This window comes from Hyperolius riggenbachi, chromosome 5 (assembly GCF_040937935.1).
Source record: "Hyperolius riggenbachi isolate aHypRig1 chromosome 5, aHypRig1.pri, whole genome shotgun sequence".
In the NCBI taxonomy this organism is placed as follows: Eukaryota; Metazoa; Chordata; class Amphibia; order Anura; family Hyperoliidae; genus Hyperolius; species Hyperolius riggenbachi.
In genome coordinates this window covers 47,832,210-47,855,173 of record NC_090650.1, presented here as the reverse complement: position 1 = coordinate 47,855,173, position 22,964 = coordinate 47,832,210, and the positions used below count along the sequence as shown (strand labels likewise).

The 22,964-nt window shown below is 44.2% G+C and overlaps 1 protein-coding gene across 1 annotated transcript in view; it reads right to left on the bottom strand.

Moving 5' to 3' along the window:
- SPAG6 (sperm associated antigen 6) overlaps positions 1–22,964 on the bottom strand; it is a 202,451-nt gene that overhangs the window by 3,547 nt on the left and 175,940 nt on the right. The window contains exon 10 of the mRNA XM_068235608.1: positions 107–252. Coding sequence (XP_068091709.1) covers positions 107–252 — 146 coding nt within the window. The remainder of the gene's footprint in view (positions 1–106; positions 253–22,964) is intronic.

Genomic DNA, 22,964 nt, shown 5'->3' with positions numbered 1-22,964 from the left:
ACACGAGCTTCGGCTCGGGATTGCTTTAATGTTTGCTGCCTAGTTGTCCCCGTGCTTTCAGTGAACAGCCCAGAACATTCTCACGTCTCCAGAGTATGGATGGTACCTGACAATCTCCTCTGGGTAACAGTTATTGATGGTGTTGATGTATTCTTGGAGCAGAGAGCCGGGATCCGCTGAGATCTCTTGAATCTTTTTAAGTCCCCCGCTTGTGACAAAGAGCCGCCGTGCTTTGCTGTCATGTGGAAGGACCTTTAAATGAACAAAAAAAATTCTGAAATTCTCAGCATTGTTTGCTACAATACCTACAAGCACGAGCAGAGCTCCTATTTCAAAGCGCTGCCGCATACCACGCTGGATTACAGCTTAAAAGTGTCAACACATTTACAAATATCCTGAAACATTTTTCTTTCTAATGAGAGTCTTGACAATGGGAAGAAAAGGAGACCCCGAGGCTGGCACATTTTCTGCTTCAGAGACATGGAAATGCAGGGAAATAACAAGATATTCTGGCTGCGTACAGAGAAGGGCGCTCGTGAAATGCCGGCAGTGTCATGACATCAAACCGTGAGAGCAGACCTCACCTAGGCCCCTTGTCTCCTTGTGCAGGCCGTTACCGAGGAGGACAGAGCTCAGGCCCAGCAGATGAAAAAGCAAAGAGAGAAGGTAGAAAGAGTCTGTTCAACAAAGGCTGAAAGAAAAAGACAGGATGAAGAGAGGAGACATCAGAAGACACAGAAGATTACGTGATTTAGGATAAAGCGAGGCGGAATAGGAAAATGGGAGTCACGCTAGCTGTGATATCCAAAGGAATAAGAAAGCGGTTTCAACTGGACACATTTATGACTTTTAGAAGTTGTTTCATCACATCTACTAATAACTAAAGAAGACGCATACCCAGTTTTACGTTACGGTGAATCACTTATTCCAGCCATCAGTCTAGCTATTTGACACTCAGAATGTATCACACAATTCTTAGGTACGGGATTTGAGAGTTTTTGGATTAGGATTAACTGGAGAAGACTGTTGACTGGAGAAGGTGGATCACCCCAATTTATGCCTAGAAATCACCTTCACTTATTTAGAAGTGAAGACATTTCCCTGTAAAGGTGACCATACACGATGTAACCAACATTTTTTTTTTCTGGATTTTTATTTATATAAAAAATGTATAGAAAGATCAAATGTAATTTTTTTTTTTTATTGACAAAAATGTATCAGATTTTTCAATCTTCAAAAAGTTTGATTGTGAGAAGAAATTAAATGGTGTATTGTGAATTGGTTTGATTTTTCAACCAATATAATCAAACCAAGGAAATTGAACTGAAAGGGGAACTTCAGACTAAACAAACATACTGTCATTAAGTTACATAGGTAATATAATCTCTTACCCACCCCGTGGGTAAGAGATTAAGAGAACAGGCAAATGTTTGTGATTTCATGGGGCAGCCATCTTTTTCATGGGGGCAGCCATCGTTTTGGCTTAAAGGAGGTGACAGGGAGCATGATACACAGTTCCAACTGTCCTGTGTCTTGATCACTCCTCCCAGCTGCGTGCGCTAGGCTTCAAATGTCAAATTCAAAATAAAATAAAAAAAATTGGGTCAAAACAGCAGAAGGAGAACAACAACATCAGAAATCCCATCATGCTTTGCACAGCATCAGGGGAAAAATGCCCGGGCAGTTTTCTTCTGTGCAGCTAAAAATGCTGTGAAACTGTTAAAGAAACACCAAGCCTTTTCAGTGCTGCTGAGTAGATTTTTAGTCTGGAGGTTCACTCTCACTTTCAGATCTGAAAGATTTGAAAAAGTAAGAAACAATTGCATGGTATATGGCCACCTTCTAGCATGCAACACTATGGCTGGCTGAATTTACTCTATTATTTTTCTTTAGATATAACATGATCTGAGCAACTGGGGAGCATGATGTGAAAACAATTTACCTGTAATGTTTACAAGATTAAAATATAAAAAAGTAAAAAAAAAATGAAAGTCAAAGCAGTGAAAGCTCTTTTTGAATCTTTTTTTTTTTTTTTTTTTTTTACAAAGAAACATTTCATTTTCATTTCAACAAAACTGATTGATAATGGTGATACAGTATAACCAATGTCATGTACCACTTCATTTTTGTAGTTAACTCAGCGCTTTAAATATATATGAGGGCAGCTGGTTTTGCACTTTATTGGACGTGTGTAGGAGCCTTAAAGCAGCAGGGACTATCCCAGGAAAAAAACACACATATACGGTAAGTAGATAACTACTTGTAAATAACATATGTATTGTACTGTCCACATTTTGATTTCAGTGAACTTTAAATAGTAAATAAAGAGAATTTTGTTCCTGGCATGTGCCATCTTGATTCCCTCTGACTGAAGCCAATACTGATGTAATTTCCTCCCTTACTTTTTTTTTCCTCCTAGAAACTGCACTGTCATAGCTTACTTGCTTTGTAAACACATGTGAGCACAGCATAGATGAGATTTCTGCAGCTCACTGAACTGCCCTCAGTGAGGAGCAAGAATGTGGCAGGGCTGATGACAAGCTTCCTTCTCTGCAATAGCAAAAATAGAGCCAGGCTGACTGAGATAACATTTATTACAGCAGAAAGATTTCTAAATAGATTGGAGTGCTTGCACTGCAGGGTGAGGTTCCAGGCTGCATAATAAACACAGCAGTGGGTAAATGGAATTTGATTTTGTGGCTGACAATCCTGCTTAAAGAGACTCTGTAATAAAATGTTCATCCTTATTTCTTCTATAAGTTCCTATACCTGTTCTAATGTGGTCTGTCTTGCTGCAGCCTTTCCTAGTTGCACAGTGGCTGTATTATCTCTGTTATATGATCTAATCTTCTCTCCTCTGTTGGGCTGAGGCATTCAAACTGGAATGTGCTGTGCTGCTTGTGATTGGATAGAAGCTATACACACCCTCTCCAGGCCCCCTGCACACTCTGTATGACTCACACACTAAGCTACTCTCAGGCTATCACTTGCTATGTCTTTTGTTTGTAAACACTGCATAAAAATGGCAATTACAAGCCAGGATTGCAGCAGGGAGTGGGAGAAACAGCACAGAGGGGCCCAGGAGAACATAATGAATAGAATGGTATGCTTTTTATTGTAAGAATTTTAGAGTACAGATTCTCTTTAAGGGCTCTTACACAGTAAGACGTTGCGTTTGATGCAACGTTAAGGTCGCATAACGTGCCCCTAATGCAACGCATTGAAAGACTATAACTTGGACGTTATTTAGCCCTGCGTTTGGTGCGCCGTTTTCGTCGCACAGTGAAAGAACGAAAACGGCGCATGCGCAAAAAAAAGAAAAGAAAACATTGCTGAGCATGTGCAAACAGTCTAACACAGCTAAAAACGTGTATAACGCATAGTACGCAGCACTTTCATTTAACGTGCAGCGTTAGACACCAACGCAACGTCTGCACTGTGAACAACCCATTGATTTTTCATTGCTGTAAGTTATTGTGTGTTACATGTTGTTGTAACGTGCGACCTTAACCTCGCACTGTGAAAGAGCCCTTAAGGTAAGAACAATATGCAGCAAGGTAAAGTGTGTCAGAAGTCAGTGTTCCTGCGGAGTGTGGCCACCTACACGCTCATTGTACTGAGGGAATGTTTCATCAGTCACTGTGATCGGTAAATACCTGCTGGATTTGGAAAGTTAAGTTAAATAAACGCGCTGTGCCTTAGGCGATGGCTTCCTATGAAGTCAGCAGGACAATGGCTCTTAGCTTTCACTTCAGTCCCTTGAAAGTAAAGTGTGCTGAGCTCCCTGGCCAGACAGCAGCATATTCTGATGTAGGGAAAGGCAGTCTGCACTGCGGGACTACAAGTCTCAGCATGCCCTGCCAGTCAATTACACTACTATGAATGTCTTTGTACAAATTACTCTTTTGGAAAACAGAATTCAAATAAAGCAGTCCGAGAACTCGCGCCACAATAGTAACATTGGCCTTGATTCACTTTGGACAGCAAATTTAACATTAACAGGGCTTACGCAAAGTGTGTATCATGTATCACAGAAAGAATGTAATACGTGTTATACACACAACATGTGAGTTGCTGCTGTTATATATGCCAATAATGCACCCCCCCCCCCCCCCCCCCCATAGCGAACGCTGGCAATCCAGCGCAGGATACTTGGGCGCAGCCGGCGCCAACTTAGACCGTAACAGGAATTACGGCTATAGCGGCGCTCACTGAGTAACTTCAGCGCCGTCAGAAGACAGAGCTGAAGTTACATTTAAAACACTGTAATTCGGGCTCCAGCAATTGCTGGAAGCCAAATTATTTTATTCCCCACCATCCATGTGGACCTGGAGGGGGAATAGTATTCAGCCTCGCTGGGAACTTGTGCAGCAGCAGGATCAGCCATATACCGGCTGTATCCTGTGCCCAAGTCTCCCGGCAGCGATTCCTCTCGTACGCCCCCCATAGGGCCACGTACTGATGAAGACCAACCAGTCTGGAATAGTCTGTGTGCATGTTGGATTATTGTGACTCTGTAATATTAACAAGCTGACACATCATTCCAGTGGATCTGGAGGTGTGGCTAGCTCACAGGTGCAACAATGTATAATTTGTATATTTCAGCAGTGATGCATTGTGGGAGAAATCTCAGAGCTCACTCCAACCTGAATTATCGCAAATATTTTCTGTTTTAAGAGAGCAAACTTTTGTTTTCCATAGCATTTTAGTAAGGGGGCTTTTAGGTCCATTATAGCCCTTTACACATGCCTAGGAGTTCTGGTTCACATTGAGCTTGCTGGGTACTATGTAACCCAATAATGTACTAAATACAGTATAATCTCTTCATAGTAAGTTCCAAGGGACCAGGAAAAGTGGTTTACTATATCAGAAGTTTACTATATCAGAAATTGTCCTAGAAATTGCCCAGCATGCCCTGGTACATTTTCTACTGTAAAGGAGCAACTCTGTCCACCCTTTGGAGGTACAGTACAAGCACTTGCACATTTGGAGTACTACAAGGTTAAGTATACGTTAGGGCTGCATAGCGAGGATGGACAAATCACTAGTACAGTATCCAGGACTCCTTAAAAATTGCACTAAATAGAGGCAGGCGCTCCCTTCCTGTAAGTGGCTCCGATACCTCCGCGGGCGGGACTTGCAGCACCAGCCTGAAGAGAGCAGCAGACCGTGGGTTTCACACTATCACACTATTAATATGGCCGGGACCTGGAGAGGTAGTTTACTATACCCGAGTCTAATATAACCAGATTATACTGTAATATACATATAAGTGTGCATAACATGAGATACTCAATTTGTATAATGTGCAGTTATGCACTTTGCAACATGCATTACGCATAAGGCTAATATGTTTAAAGTGACCCTGACCTACTTAAAGAGAACCTGTAACAAAAAAAAAGTTCCCCTGGGGGGTACTCACCTCGGGAGGGGGAAGCCTCAGGGTCCCATTGAGGCCTCCCCCACTCCTGTAGCTGCAGGCAGTCCAGCGCTGGCTCCCCCGAAGAGTCCCAGAATCCTCCCTCGACAAGGCTGACAAGTGCTGATAAGTGCTGATTTATTTACCTTTCCTGGCTCCAGCGGGGGCGCTGTTGCGGCTCTCCACGCGGAGATAGGCGAAAATAGCTGATCTCTGTAGGGTCCGCTCTACTAGGCAGGCACAGGAGACTTGCGCCTGCGCAGTAGAGTGGCCCGACAGCGATCGCCTAGTTCCGCCTATCTCCGAGCGGAGAGCCGATACTGCGCCTGCGCTGGAGATGGGAAGGTAAATATTTCCATCCTCGCTGTTCGGGGAGCTTTATCGCCGCCGCTGTGGGACCGAGGAGGATGGGGAAAGCCTCAATAGGATCCGGAGGCTTCCCCCACCCGAGGTGAGTACACCTCATGGGAGGTTTTTTCGTTACAGGTTTTCTTTAAAGGGAACCTAAAGAGACACTGTAACGAGAAAAACGTTCCCTGGGGGTACTCACCTCGGGAGGGGGAAGCCTCAGGATCCTAATGAGGCTTCCCCCGTCCTCCTCTGTCCCACGGGGGTCTCGCTGCATCCCTTTAAAGCCGGCCTGACAGATCCCACAGCCTGTTCAATATTTACCTTTCCAGGCTTCAGTGGAGGCGCTGTTTCGGCTCTTCTGATGGAGATAGGCGGAAATAGCCGATCTCCGTCGGGTCCGCTCTACTGCGCAGGCGCAGGAGACTTGCGCCTGGGCAATACAGCAACCCGACGGAGATCAGCTATGTCCGCCTATCTCCATGGGAAGGAGTGGATACTGCGCCTGCGCTGGAGCCAAAAGGTAAATATTTACATCGCCGCCGCTCCGAGAGGATTTTCGCCGCCACCGTGATACCGAGGAGGACGGGTGAAGCCTCAATAGGATCCAGAGGCTTCCCCCACCCGTGGTGAGTACCCCCCAGGGGACATTTTTTCGTTACAGATTTTCTTTAACCAAGAGAAATATGGATGTTTCTTTTTAAACAATACCAGTTGCTTGGCAGTCCTGCTGATCTCTTTGGCTGCAGTAGTGGCTGAATCACACACCTGAAACAGGCATTCAGCTAATCCAGTCTGACTTCAGTCAGAGCACCTGATCTGCATGCTTGTTGAGAGGCTGTGGCTAAAAATATTACACAGGATCTGCATGAGAGTCGGGCAACTGGTATTATTTTCAAAGGAAAAATCCATATCCTTCTCAGTTTAGGTTCCCTTTAAAGTGAGTCACCTATTTAGAGGGATAGCTCTGGATCTTAAGGAGCCTTCCCAATCTTCCCTCCATGTCCTTGTTCCCCTGCTGTCTCCCACCCGATGACATTATTCAACATGTACGTTGAATAAGTCTTTGGCCTCAGGTCTCACATTGCTGGGGAATGACACCCTGTAACAGCTTTATGTTAAACTGACTTGGAAGATATATAGGTATATAAAGACTTCTGGGAGATGCGGCAAGCCAACTACAGAATCAGGAAGTATGGTGGAAAATCCTGTCTACAAAATAAAAACCTTTTTAGGTAGTTCTATCTTGCCAGGCTGCAGATTGGAATGGTTAATAACGATAGCTTCAGTACCTGGCCACATCTACGCAATGTGTCATGGCCATTTATTAGCAACAGTCTTCATGTGTGTGTGTAATATTTTATTAAGGAGTGTTTTATTTTTTTTTTACTAGAAAGCCTGTTACCATGGAAACAGTTAAGAAATCATGAACATGTCAAAGACAAGAGTGCCAGGTTACGAGATCACCAGATTTAATATTGAGCCAATAAAACCAGGGGAATTAGTGTATAATTTAATGCATTTATGTGGCGGGTGTGAAAATTGCAAAATTTTTGTATTTCTTCTTTCTGCAATGTACAAAGCGGCTTTCTGCAGAGCGAGGGGCGACTTTAATCCCCGTATAATACCACAGAGACATCATTAATATATTGAAAGCCGGGGCTAAGTCTGGCCAGGAAGCCTTACTGCAGAGGTGAGGGGGCCTCAGACACACTTGTAGTACGTAATGCAGCCAGAAGCCTGTAAATTACCACACGTTTACTTCCCTCTCCCAAGTGCCATTTCTACATCGAGACTTGTTTACTCTAACCTGGGAACAGGACAGCACTGCTTCTAGCTGTCGCTTAGTAGCCAGTTAGAATCAAGACTTCTTTTTGTAAATGTGGCCATCAAATCTCAACCACAAACTGTCACATAAGTAGACTGTGTTTTACTTTTGGACCTTGATCAATTGTGCTTATCGTCCGTGAGTATCAGGACTGCTGTTGGAGTGGGCCTTCTAGCTCATTTCTGGACAACCTGTCCCTTGGATGTTTCTAGCAATCCCGTCAAACTCCTAGCATCCCATTAAACTCCTAACTTAAAAAGCTCTCCACAATCTCTCTCCCCTGTACATTCCCTCACTTTTTTCCAGATACCAACCCAACCGCACTCTCAGATCTGCACAAGCTTCTTTTGTCCTCTAGAATCAGCTCCTCGCATTCGCGTATACAAGACTTCTCACATGCTTTACCCCTCCTCTGGGATGCCCTTCCATAGCACATCCGCCACTCTCCAACCTTTGAAATCTTTAAACGCTACCTCAAAGTTTGCTTTTTCCAACAACCATACGCTCTAATTTAGGCCATTCCACCTTCAACCTCTTTTCAAGTTGTACTTCTTAATAGCACTCCTAAACACATACTGCCTGTATGTATACTGCATACTTCCCCACCTTGTTTCCCCCCATTCCTTTAGATTGTAAGCTCGCAAGGGCAGGTCTCTCTCACCATTTTGAGCGTTGGAATTTGTTACTCAGTCTTTAGCTTGCACTCTGTTATACATTTTATTCATCATGTTACATTTGTCATTGTGCCTTGCTACTGTCCGACAGGAGAAAGGCGCTATACAAATACTGCAATTATTAATTATTACTGTGTGATTGTGTTGTGTGTGTGGCGTTCCCATACCAATAATGTCAGGAACCGGCCCCACGGCACGCCTGCAGAAACGGTTCCCGCCCGAGGTTTAGAACAGATTGTGAGGGGAAGCAGCCTTATTCAAGCTAACACAAGGATGTCACCCCTCAACAGCAATTCACTCTGCCACCACTAGCTGCTGCTAGACACTTCAACAATTCCCACTCTGCTGTCGAGGGGTCTGCAATCCAGCGTTTTCGTATTTGGCTCGGCTTCGCGCTTAGGCCAAATATGGGAACGCACGGCAGCACGGTGGCGTAGTGGTTAGCGCTCTCGCCTTACATCACTGGGTCCCTGGTTCGAATCCAAGCCAGGTCAACATCTGCAAGGAGTTTGTATGTTCTCCCATGTCTGTGTGGGTTTCCTCCGGGTACTCCGGTTTGCTCCCACATCCCAAAAACATACAGATAAGTTAATTGGCTTCCCCTAAATTGGCCCTAGACTACAATACATACACTACACAATACATACATAGACATATGACTATGGTAGGGACTAGATTGTGAGCTCCTCTGAGGGACAGTTAGTGACAAGACTATATGTACTCTGTACAGCGCTGCGGAAGATGTCAGCACTATATAAATACTAAATAATAATAGTAATTGTAATCACCATTTATATATTTTGTACCAGTGTCCATATTTAATGTATGGTATTTCATTGTCATTATGTACCCCATGTGTTGAATGTGTTCTCCCCAAGCAGATAAGAAGAGACAGAAGTAAAGCAAAACACATATTTTCTCTATAAATTCCATTAACTTCTGTGATAAAACATGCAGGTTTTCACACATACAGACAACGCATAAAATGCATACCGAAAACTGACAGACAAGTGTGCTCCCAGCCTCAGCTTATTACACTCTCTGTCCATCTCTGATGGAGCAGAACTGGCTCTGCAGACTTCTTCAGCATCACTACAGTACAGAGCATTCGGGAAGAAGGTGAAGAGGCTGGGGGATAAGCACTGTGCACAAGACTGCATAGGGACGGTCTACAAATCTTTGTCTGCAAAACTTTGTATGATTCCTTATCAGTGGCTAAGCAGATGCAAGTCATTAGAACAATGGTGCAGAGAGCTCTCCATGCCCTAATGGCCCATACTCACGGGCTGCAATTGTCGCTGCAACACGCAACTGCGGCAATAGGTCGCCCGTGAGTATGAGGCGTTGCACAGGCGCGCACCCCGAACCGTCGCTCGTCGCTGCTGTCGCTAGGCGATTGGTGCGGTCAATCGCCTGGCGACAATTGCCGCCGCAACTGTCGCTAGTCCGCGTGAGTATGCGGACTAGCGACAGCAACCTCCATAAAGAACACAGAGCTTCCGGCGGGGGGAGAAGGAACGTCGGCGAACTGTCGCGCACACGCTTCCGTGTGCTAGCGACAGAGAAGAAAAGTTGCCCGTGAGTATGGGCCATTAGTTGTCAGTCTCTCAGGAACATGGAAAAGAAACTTCTCCCCCATGGGGTCTCCCTGCAGCTTCTGGGGCCCCCTGCTGCTGCATCTCTTGCAGGGTCTATTGTTAGGCCCCTGCTGGGAACTGCTAATTATTACAGTTTACTTTGGATTTAAGATCTTTCAAAGATTGTGAAAAACCTGATGGCAAACTGATCCAAAAATGGCTTTGAAAAGATGAGTGTGGAGATTCTGGTGTCAGTGTATCATCAAATACAGATCTGAAAGGCTTGGCTTGTATCTCCCGGACACACAGTGTCAGGACATGAACCCGAGAATGGCTCTTACTGTACTTTTATTTTTTTTTAAAGCGAGGGAAAGTACTTTTGGCCAGAGACCAGTATGTGTCAGAGAATATAGTGCTGAAACTACGGGGGGATAATATAATGCTGACTTCATATTGTTTCATCCAGAATTCTCAATTCTATCTGGCTCATCACAAAACTCCATCAGACAGGGGCCACTTGGGGGTCATATTACAGCAATTACACACAAGTATACAGATGTACTGTACATTCTGGCGTATGAGACTACTTTTTAACCCTTGAAAATCATCTAAATAGTCAGGGGTCGTCATATACGCCGGGTGTCATTGATGCTGGGCGATACGCCCTATCCTGTTACCGCCTCTCAGATCTCGCTGCTGAGGACTGTAGTATAGCGGAGCAGGCGCACATGTGCGAGATCTGAGAGGCAGAGAAGGAGGTATATAGGATACAAGGGTGGGCCAGACGGGTGAAAGAGGCGTGTTTTATGGCACAGCGCAATCTATTCTTCCATACCGCTCTGATAAACAGGTAGACAAGGAGAGCTGACCAATCCGCTTATTGAGAGGGAGAGTTGACCAGTCCAAGCAGTCAATCGCCTGTATCCTGTTATATACTGGGTACCACATACAGTACAGCACCAGTATCTGTTCATACATAGAACCAGTATATGATGTTTTTTAAATTTTTATTTGGTGTGTGTTGGAAGAGGAGTAGTCTTATACGGCGAGTATATCCCAAACTCTATATTTTAACTTAAAAAGTTGGGGGGGTCATCTTATATGCCCAGTCGTCTTATACACCGGAATATACGGTAATAAGGAAACTCATCTACGGACATTAAAACTGGGACTCCAATGAAAGTAATGTAATAAACAAAATGCTTCATTTTTAAAATAATTATGTATAAATGATTTAGTCAGTGTTTGCTCATTGTAAAATCATTAGTCTCCCTAATTTACATTCTGACATTTATCACATGGTTACATTTTTACTACTGGCAGGTGATGTCAGTGGAAGGAGATGCTGCTTGCTTTTTTTTTGCAGTTGTAAACAGCTGTAAACAGCTGTTATTTCCCACAATGCAACAAGGCTGCCACTGATTAGAGACCGTAAAACATTCAACCTACTTTTTCATCCTACATTGTAAATGTTTAAATACAAAATTAAACATAGGATACTTAAAAAAGTCATTTTTAGGAGTAGTTAGGAGGATGAATATAATTGTTTATCTCATCAGTTTATTTTCATCTCAGGTTCACTTTAAGAAATAAGGGGAAAAAAATCAGAACCTTCATTGCAGGACTTGCGGTCACATGACTGCTTGGCCCACTTACTTCTGGTTTTCTGTCTTTTTCAGTGCTTGTTGTTCAGTGGTGTCTGCCTCTTTGTGACCCCATGGAGCACAGCTCGCCAGGCCCCTCTATCTTCTACTGCCTCTCAAAGCTTGTTAGCAGCTCTACTGTGAGGCAGAACCCCAATCATCCCAGCTAAGCATAATGTGGGTGGGGCTTTGTCCACCCTAGCGTGAGCTGCTGAACAGAGCTGGGTCACAGAATTACAAGCTGTTAGGGATGCTGATTCGCAGAAATTTCCAATGGGAAATCAGCATTCCCGATCAGAAAACGGAAATCGGATTTCTGTGGAAATACCCCATTACCACAATCGGAAATTTTAGCCCAATCACAGAACTCGGTAGCATTGGACCAATCACAGAATGGAGAGTCAACTCGGAAGTATTTGGCCAATCAGGGAATGCAAAAAATGACCAAAAAAAGACTACTTGGAAATCTGAAATCCGCGGATTCGGTAATCAGGAATTGGCAGAAATCTGAATTTCCGACCATCCCTACAAGCTGTACCAAAACCCAGACTAGCACAGATGAGTCCAAAGATCAGGTTCACAAGCACAATCCACAAGTAATACCAGTCCCCATGGTCCATAGGATTACAGGCTAGCCTGTAAATGGGAGGTGGAAAAGCCTCGCCCACTTCCTTGCAAAACAACTGTGTCCAATGTTATGAATGAGGGGTTTTTCCCCACCACTCTTCCCAAGTAAACAGAACAAGGCGATATGAATGACCCCCTACCTATTTACCATAAAAGGTTAATAAGTAGGGTTGTGGTGCATTGGGTACAATCTCACACATTTTTTGGGAGTGTGCTACGGCTCTCACTCTTTGGGATGAATGGAAGGTTCTCTTCCAGACATTTATTCATACCCCGACTTCCTTGACTAAACTTCAGGCCTTGTTATACATCTCTTATTCAGGTGTTCCCAGAGCATTTCAAAAAAGGTATCCATATATGGTGTTAGCTGTTCATTGGTTCATAGTCTTCAGCTAGAAATCGTCTTCTCTTAATCTCCAAATGGTTAAAGGGAACCTGAAGTGAGAGGGATATGGAGGCTGCCATGTTTATTTGCCTTTAACCTCCATGGCGGTATGATTATTTCCAGATTTTAGGGTCTTTTTAAAAGGTTTTAGACCCTAAAATTAGGAAAAAATCATGCTGCCAGAATCTCTGCAGCAGCCCCTGCTCTCACTCATCTCCCTGGGCTCCAGCAATTCAATTTTACCTCAGTCCACTGGGTGGCGCTGTAACTCTGTGGTGAGATCAATGGCGGCAATCTAACCAGAGTGATTCAGAGTCTCAGGGGACAGGAAGGAGAACGGCGACCAATATCTGGATTCCCGGGAGGTGAGTAGAAGATCCCGCTGCACGCTATACTCTGCATTGAGCTCCCGGTGGCTAGCCAGAGCATAACTCGAGATTACCGCCAGGGAGGTTAAAACATACCAGGCCTGGCTGTCCTGACAATCCTCTGCCCTAATACTTTTAGCCACAGACCCTGAACAAGCATGCTGCAGATGAGGTGTTTCTGACTAGATTAGCAAGAAGTTTTAAACCAGGATGATACCATTTATTGGCTAACTAAAAATGAATAAAAATAAGCAAGCTTTCGGCCTTGCAGCCTTCGTCTGGCTTATAAGCCAGACGAAGGCTGTAAGGCCGAAAGCTTGCTTATTTTTATTCATTTTTAGTTAGCCAATAAATGGTATCATCCTGGTTTAAAACTTCTTGCTTTTACTGATGGCTAACACGGTACAATACCCTACTGCTATGACTAGATTAGCTGAAAGCTTGTTTCAGGGAAAAGCTGAATCATCGCAAATACCTTCTGTTTTTGTTTCAGGTGTATGATCCAGTTACTATTGCAGCCAAAGAGATCAGCAGGACTGCCAGGCAACTGGTATTGTTTAAAAGGAAATAAATATGGCAGCCTCCATATACTTCTCACTTCAGTTTCCCTTTAGAGGATAGATTAGACCTTATTAAGTTGTTAAATAGAATTTTTATGCAGGTTTAGAAAATCTAGAGACCTTCTTAGCAATGCGTGAGGAATGGAGGGTCTGTAAGTTCTGTTCTGTTCCTTGGGCTTGTCCATTTATTATACTTAAAGTATAACTCTTTTCTTCTTTATTCATCGGAATACATTTCTTCACAGCTGTGTGCTTCTTTCTTCACATCTGTTCTCCGGTATGCTTTCATCTTCTTCCGTCATTTTCATCTGTGTGCTTCTTTCTGCTCCTTTAAATCAACAATTCCTCTGTATTTTTTTGCTCTTGTTCTTCTTTTATTATTGACTAGTTGATGGCCCGGCATTGCCCGGATATGTATTTGGCTGGTGTTGGCTCACTTTTTCTAACCCTAACACACAATGGCAACAATCCATAAAAGGCTGTGCGGTAAAAAAAATATGGCCGGGAAAATACCTAATTTGGTATTTTAGACTTTTGTTTACTAATTCATAAACATTTTCACGAAGTAAACTGTCGGTAACATGAGAAGAGTAGCTGCCTGAGTTGTTACATTTCTCCATGCAGAGACAGCATTACAATAGAAGAGGCATCCCAACTTCCCATTAAGATGTGCATGTTTTGTTATACTGCCTCTGCTTGCCCTGAATCTGCTCTGAATCTGTCTATTAGTATTTCTTAACAATCTATTTAATTGATACGGCTTAGAAGAACTTCAAGAAACTTTACATATGCCACACTTTGTGATTTTCACATCCAGTGCATAGACATCTCAAAAACAGGAACCCAAGAGGTTAAACACAGGCTACGGCATTCACGAAGCATTGTTTGTTCCGATCGCTCTGCTGCTGCCCGGGGGGGGGGGGGGGGGGGGGAACTCACTGCTTCTGCTTTTGAGTCTCTGTTAACATCACACAGTCCTGCGCTTTTATCGCTCTCTTATCACCATTTCAAAGCAGGCAGTATGTTCCCTGCCATTACCGCCTGCTCTAATCTTTATGAATTGACATTTACTGACATGTGTTGAGGTAATTACCGCACAAGTCGGTAATTTACCTCACTACGCGGAAATTTCAGCTTTTCATGCGGTAACTGCTTTTATGAATTGACATTTTTCTAAGTGCTTGGTAAAGTCAGTTGTTTTCAACATTACCGAATACGGTAATGCTTTATGAATGATAGCCTATTACTCAATTACTCAATGACTTAGTTTGTGAGCTTTGCGGTCTTTTGCATATAATAATTTGCATTGAAATGAAACAAATCTGATTGGCTGTTTGTGGCTCCACCCCCTTTTCTGAATTTGAACCCCAGTCACTCCATGACCAACTGTACCAGGTTTGAGGCTTGTGCCATTAACAGTGCAAGAATGGCAGCAATTAAATATTCCCCTTGAAAATCAATAGGCGAATTTTGATTGGCTTTTGTAGGCTCCACACACTTTTCTGAATATTAATCACAGTCAACCAGCGACCAGCTGTGCAAAGTTTGAGAACCCTGCCATTAACAATATAAGAATGGCTTCAGTTTACATTTTCCCAGTGAAATTTGTATTTGTCTCCGCCCACTTTTTGGCTATGGGGATAAAAAGTATTCTATATGTTATTCCAGGTAATGTACTATGTGGGTGCCAAATTTAATTCAAATCCATTCAGCCATTGTTGCGTGATTGAGTAACAAACATTTAAACTTTCACATTTATAATATTAGCGAGATGAGATTGTAGTAAGCCGGAGGGTCCATCCTTCACGCAATTTACCGATAACCATTCACATTAGTCTACACCAATGGCCCGAGTAAGTAAGTTCAAATGTACTTTTGATGGGGTTCCTAATCAATACTGTAGCAAGGATAGGCAATAGACCCTGTGGAGCAATAAAGGTTAAAAAGAAAAGAAGAAAAGTAGAACAAAGAAAACAGAAGAATTGATCCTAGCCTGGAAACCTTCAAATGTACTCTCAAAACAAAACCCGTTCAAACAACCCTATAATTTGCATTCGGTAGCATTGGAAGCTCACTGCCTCGTGCTAACCTGGGTCTCCTTCTCTAATGTTTTCAACCCACTACCCTCTAGATTGTAAGCTCGCAAGGGTAGGGACCTCCACCTAGTATTTCTTATTCTGCTGTAATTTATTATATGAACATGTCTCAAACAACACACCAACTTTGTATGCATTTGTATTGCTGGGTGTCCTGATTGTACAGCGTTTTAAATGCCTCATGTATCTATGCTCCACACTATTGTTGTGCTATGTACAGCACTACGGAAGATGTTGGCAGTGTATAAATAATAATAATAAAAATTAAAAGGAGAAGAAACAAATACACAGATGATGTAAATAAAAAAAAAAAAGATTTCAGTATTCCGAAAAAGAACATGTTGCACCACAGTCGATAGGCACCCTTGTGAGGGTATACGTGTGCTAAGCTGATATGGCGCTGTAGTCCAGCAGCTCCCAAAGTATCGGTTGAAGAGATCAGCAGCACCACGTGGATGTATTCAAGCTCTTTATTGCATAAAGATAGCGCCCAGGGACAGCGACAGACGCTGTTTCGGAGACAAGCTCCTTCCTCAAGCTGTATAGGCTCACTCAAAAGAGGTAACAAACACAAAGGCATTTATATACAATTTCAGTAGGGTCACATGGACCAATCAGGTAACATCACAATACAAAAAAACATACGTGTCCAATCACAGGGCAAAACATAATGAGAGGACCTGATGGGAAACAGATATGTAAATCAGCAGCCGTTATCACAGCATGATTTAAAAAGTGTCATAACCCCAATGGCCAATCAGCACTTACCAAGTCAGGAGGACCTGATGGGAAACCACAGCAATGTCATAACGCTCCTCCCAATCTCCCAGGGGGCAATGCGAGAAGCGTACTGCTGAAAAACGGAACGAATGACGTCATGACGTCATCCGTTTCCATGCGTAAAAGCGTCCTAGCGATGCGTAAAAACGTACGCATAATATTCTCAATAGCATCCATGCGTAAAAGCGTCTTAACGATGCGTAAAAGCGTACGCGTACAAAAAGTACTCCGTGCGTAAAAACGACCAAATCACGCACCAAAGAACGCGAAAGAACGCGAAAAAAACGCGGAAAAAAAAAATTGTACGCGCAAAATCAAACACAGAACCATACAGAATAGCCGCCACGCCGAACGCAAAAACACGCAAACCGGCGCACAAAACGCATGTAATGCAGAACAAGCTGACGAAGTCAGCTCATCAGATGATGACCAAAAGCAAAAAAATGCTAGTGCTGTGGTAAAGTAAGGCTGAGTGTGCCATGAGGAATAATCACCCTTATAAGTAAATCGTTGTATTAGATGTAAAAAATACAATAACAATAAAGGAACCTGCACATCACAAAATAGCAACCCCCAGAATACTCAAAGTGTAACCACAAGGGAAACACACATAGCTGGACTCGGCAGTCAGCACACCGCCGACGCAGCATAGCAGACCGCACACAAATATGTAAGGGCACAATATATCAATGAATCTTATACTCAAATAGGATATAAAAGTTTAAATGCAAAAAGATAGGTCATAATCACGGTTGAGACCGCCCCCTCCCAGGGTACCCAACCTCCTAATCCAACCCGCCTCCCGCCTAAGTAATTCCTTTTCAATATTTCCTCTAAAATGAACAGGAACCCCATCTATAACCTGCACACGGAGCTGTGGTATAGAGTGGCGGAACTGGGTGAAATGGGCCGAGACAGATTGGGACATATTCTTGGTCCTAATGGCCGATTTATGTGAGGAGATACGTTCACGCAGTCGTTGAGTGGTCTCACCCACATATAATAGCCCACATGGGCATTTTAGTATATAAACTACATATGAAGAATCACATGTATACAGACCACATATGCTGAACTCAGTACCCTTGGACGGGTGCCTGAACTTATCTCCCTTAAAAATCAAGCCACACATATGACAACCTAGACATGGAAAGGTGCCACTTCGGCCGCTCTGTATCACAGCTCGAGGTGTGCGTGCTCGAATCTTGTCCCTAACCGTAGGGGCTCGTTTGAAGGATAGCAAAGGAGGAAATTTAAACTCCGGAACCTGAGGAAAAGCACTCTGTAAGAGGCCCCAATGCTGCCGCACAATGGACCCCAGTTTATAACTGCAGGCATTGTACCTGGAAACAAAAGGGAGTCTCACTCCTCCATGGCGTCTTCCGGTGGGTCTATTGGATACCAGGGTGTGTTCAGGGTACCCCCTTGACCTAAATCTGTCCCTCATTTCATTAAGGCGAATCTCGCACTGGCCAGAGTCAGACACAATCCTGGAGACTCTCTGCAACTGTCCACCAGGAATGTGTTCCCTAGTTGACCTGGGGTGGAAGCTAGAGAATTCCAAAACAGAATTTCTATCTGTTGGTTTAACATACAGATCTGTCTGGAAACCACCGGGTCCCAAGACAACCTGAGTATCCAGAAAGGAAACACTCTTCGAGTCAAAGTGTGCCGTCAGTCTAATGGGGGGGCATTTGCTCGAAAGCTCCTCAATGAATGAGTTGAGGGTCGACTGTGGCCCCCTCCAAACGCAAAAAATATCATCAATGTACCTCCACCAACAAACCACATGTTGGCGGAAGTACATGCTGGTATAGACGAATGCCTCTTCGTAGAGGCCCATAAAAAGATTTGCGTAGGAGGGGGCCACATTAGAACCCATAGCCGTCCCCCGTAATTGCTGATAGAAGACACCCTCGAACTCAAAGTAATTCTCCTCCAAGATAATCTTCAAGAGTGAAACTGCAAACTTTCTCTGTTCAACGGTCAGGTCAGACTGTGTCAGAAGATACCAATCGACAGCCTCCACACCCCCATCATGTGGGATGGAGGTGTAGAGGCTCTCGACGTCCAATGTAACCAGCGCAAGATCCGCATAATCAATCTGAAGTTTACCCAACTTCTCCAAAAACATAGTGGTGTCTCTTAGATGAGAATCCAAAGACACAACGAAGGGCTGCAAAAGCTTATCCAGAAACTTAGCCAAAGGGACAAACACCGAACCTACCCCGGCCACAATGGGTCTCCTCGGTGGCCGGAGTAGGTTCTTGTGAATTTTCGGTAAGGTATAAAATTTGGGGGTCGCAGGGTGGTCACAGTAGAGGAATTTCCTTAAATCTTCATCAATGGTACCCCTAGTGTATGCATCATCAATAACGGACTTAATGCGTGAACAAATCCTCCGAATGGGGTCACCACTTAATTTCTTATAGACTAAGGTGTGATCAAGCTGCGATAGAATCTCCTCTCTGTAATAGCTAGTGTCCATGACCACCACTGCTCCCCCCTTATCCGCTGCCCGAACAGTGATATCAGAGTTCCTCTGTATAGAAGCCAGCGCATCCCTTTCAGAACGACTTAAATTTGATTTGATCTTCAAATGACCATTGTTAAAGTCCCGCTCCATTGCCTTGATTCCATCCATCAATTTAGAAGCAAAGATATCAATAGTGGGGTGGCTGGGTGGAACAAAGGAACTCTTATTCGTAAGCTGATAGTCCCTTAATGAAAAGAGTCCTTCCCTTTCAATCCGTTGTCGAGGTAAAAAAGAGTTAGTGGAGAAGAAGGCCTTCAATTTAATACTTCGCAAGAAGCGATAGCATTCCTGTTCCATGAGGAAGAAATCCGGAGGGTTGGTGGGGCAGAAACCCAAACCATGATTAAGGGCCCTAGTTTCTTGATGTGAAATATTGACAACTAATTTTTGCGTTGTCGAAGATTCATTTTGTTGGTTTTAGGGACCTCCTTGTTGCTTCCGGCATCTTCGCTTGTACCGTTTGCCCCCTCGTCGTTTTTTCGACGTGTAGTAGGTGAACTCTCACCCCCAGAAGATACTGGGACATCTGATGATGCCTCACCGTCAGACGGAGCTGGGCCCTTAGGTTGGCCGGGTTTTCCAGGACGCCTTGGTTTTTGGAAGGGAGGTCTCCTCTTACGAGTACTTGGAGTCTTCTGCCAGGCATATACAAAGCCCGAGGAATAATCCATTGCGTCCCGCTGGAACTTCATACGTTTCTCCTCTTCACCTGTATTTAGGTAAGTGTCTATACGGAGTTGTAATTGATCCTCATACTGAGTAAGTTCCTCAACGGGCAAAAGTTCCTCAAGGCTGGATTCGATCGTTGAGATCTTAGAATCGATCACTGGAAGCTCCTTGCGGATTCTCACCACAGTGTGCACCATGGCATCGAAGGCCGCTTTATTCCAAATATGTTCCCATCCAACGCAGAAATCACCATCTCTAGGGAAGAGAAGTGGGGCCACATTTGCTCTCATCTGTCTTGGAATACGTCCACATCTGTGGTACTCGGCCAAAGTTTTGGCGTGCAAGTCGAGGTCAATGCGCCGACGCTTCAGCTGTTCCAGTTCTCTTTTCAGGGGCTTAGGATCCGGTTTTTGTAAAAAGGAGGTCTCACCAGCCGCCTCTGCCATAATCTGTGCCGCCTCCTCCACCGCATAGGCAAGGGTGATGGCCGCCAGGTTGCGTTCATTACCACTCACGGTGCCAGCATCTCGAACCATATCCATGTTGCACCACAGTCGATAGGCACCCTTGTGAGGGTATACGTGTGCTAAGCTGATATGGCGCTGTAGTCCAGCAGCTCCCAAAGTATCGGTTGAAGAGATCAGCAGCACCACGTAGATGTATTCAAGCTCTTTATTGCATAAAGATAGCGCCCAGGGACAGCGACAGACGCTGTTTCGGAGACAAGCTCCTTCCTCAAGCTGTATAGGCTCACTCAAAAGAGGTAACAAACACAAAGGCATTTATATACAATTTCAGTAGGGTCACATGGACCAATCAGGTAACATCACAATACAAAAAAACATACGTGTCCAATCACAGGGCAAAACATAATGAGAGGACCTGATGGGAAACAGATATGTAAATCAGCAGCCGTTATCACAGCATGATTTAAAAAGTGTCATAACCCCAATGGCCAATCAGCACTTACCAAGTCAGGAGGACCTGATGGGAAACCACAGCAATGTCATAACGCTCCTCCCAATCTCCCAGGGGGCAATGCGAGAAGCGTACTATACAGAGGAACTCTGATATCACTGTTCGGGCAGCGGATAAGGGGGGAGCAGTGGTGGTCATGGACACTAGCTATTACAGAGAAGAGATTCTATCGCAGCTTGATCACACCTTAGTCTATAAGAAATTAAGTGGTGACCCCATTCTGAGGATTTGTTCACGCATTAAGTCCGTTATTGATGATGCATACACTAGGGGTACCATTGATGAAGATTTAAGGAAATTCCTCTACTGTGACCACCCTGCGACCCCCAAATTTTATACCTTACCGAAAATTCACAAGAACCTACTCCGGCCACCGGGGAGACCCTCTACACCTCCATCCCACATGATGGGGGTGTGGAGGCTGTCGATTGGTATCTTCTGACACAGTCTGACCTGACCGTTGAACAGAGAAAGTTTGCAGTTTCACTCTTGAAGATTATCTTGGAGGAGAATTACTTTGAGTTCGAGGGTGTCTTCTATCAGCAATTACGGGGGACGGCTATGGGTTCTAATGTGGCCCCCTCCTACGCAAATCTTTTTATGGGCCTCTACGAAGAGGCATTCGTCTATACCAGCATGTACTTCCGCCAACATGTAGTTTGTTGGTGGAGGTACATTGACGATATTTTTTGCATTTGGAGGGGGCCACAGTCGACCCTCAACTCATTCATTGAGGAGCTTTCGAGCAAATGCCCCCCCATTAGACTGACGGCACACTTTGACTCGAAGAGTGTTTCCTTTCTGGATACTCAGGTTGTCTTGGGACCCGGTGGTTTCCAGACAGATCTGTATGTTAAACCAACAGATAGAAATTCTGTTTTGGAATTCTCTAGCTTCCACCCCAGGTCGACTAGGGAACACATTCCTGGTGGACAGTTGCAGAGAGTCTCCAGGATTGTGTCTGACTCTGGCCAGTGCGAGATTCGCCTTAATGAAATGAGGGACAGATTTAGGTCAAGGGGGTACCCTGAACACACCCTGGTATCCAATAGACCCACCAGAAGACGCCATGGAGGAGTGAGACTCCCTTTTGTTTCCAGGTACAATGCCTGCAGTTATAAACTGGGGTCCATTGTGCGGCAGCATTGGGGCCTCTTACAGAGTGCTTTTCCTCAGGTTCCGGAGTTTAAATTTCCTCCTTTGCTATCCTTCAAACGAGCCCCTACGGTTAGGGACAAGATTCGAGCACGCACACCTCGAGCTGTGATACAGAGCGGCCGAAGTGGCACCTTTCCATGTCTAGGTTGTCATATGTGTGGCTTGATTTTTAAGGGAGATAAGTTCAGGCACCCGTCCAAGGGTACTGAGTTCAGCATACGTGGTCTGTATACATGTGATTCTTCATATGTAGTTTATATACTAAAATGCCCATGTGGGCTATTATATGTGGGTGAGACCACTCAACGACTGCGTGAACGTATCTCCTCACATAAATCGGCCATTAGGACCAAGAATATGTCCCAATCTGTCTCGGGCCATTTCACCCAGTTCCGCCACTCTATACCACAGCTCCGTGTGCAGGTTATAGATGGGGTTCCTGTTCATTTTAGAGGAAATAGGGAAAAGGAATTACTTAGGCGGGAGGCGGGTTGGATTAGGAGGTTGGGTACCCTGGGAGGGGGCGGTCTCAACCGTGATTATGACCTATCTTTTTGCATTTAAACTTTTATATCCTATTTGAGTATAAGATTCATTGATATATTGTGCCCTTACATATTTGTGTGCGGTCTGCTATGCTGCGTCGGCGGTGTGCTGACTGCCGAGTCCAGCTATGTGTGTTTCCCTTGTGGTTACACTTTGAGTATTCTGGGGGTTGCTATTTTGTGATGTGCAGGTTCCTTTATTGTTATTGTATTTTTTACATCTAATACAACGATTTACTTATAAGGCCTCTTGCACACTGCATGCATTTCAGATTCCGATTCCGCTTATCTGTTTTTACATCCGATTCCGATTCAGATTTTTAATCTTAACTGCATGCTGCGTTTTTTGATCCGTTTTTCTGTTGAATGTATTCAAGGAAAATCGGAATCGGAATCGGAAAACGGATTTGCAGTGTGCAGGGAGCCTAAGGGTGATTATTCCTCATGGCACACTCAGCCTTACTTTACCACAGCACTAGCATTTTTTTGCTTTTGGTCATCATCTGATGAGCTGACTTCGTCAGCTTGTTCTGCATTACATGCGTTTTGTGCGCCGGTTTGCGTGTTTTTGCGTTCGGCGTGGCGGCTATTCTGTATGGTTCTGTGTTTGATTTTGCGCGTACGTTTTTTTTTTCCCGCGTTTTTTTTGCGTTCTTTGGCGCGTGGTTTGGACGTTTTTACGCACGGAGTACTTTTTGTACGCGTACGCTTTTACGCATCGTTAAGACGCTTTTACGCATGGATGCTATTGAAAATATTATGCGTACGTTTTT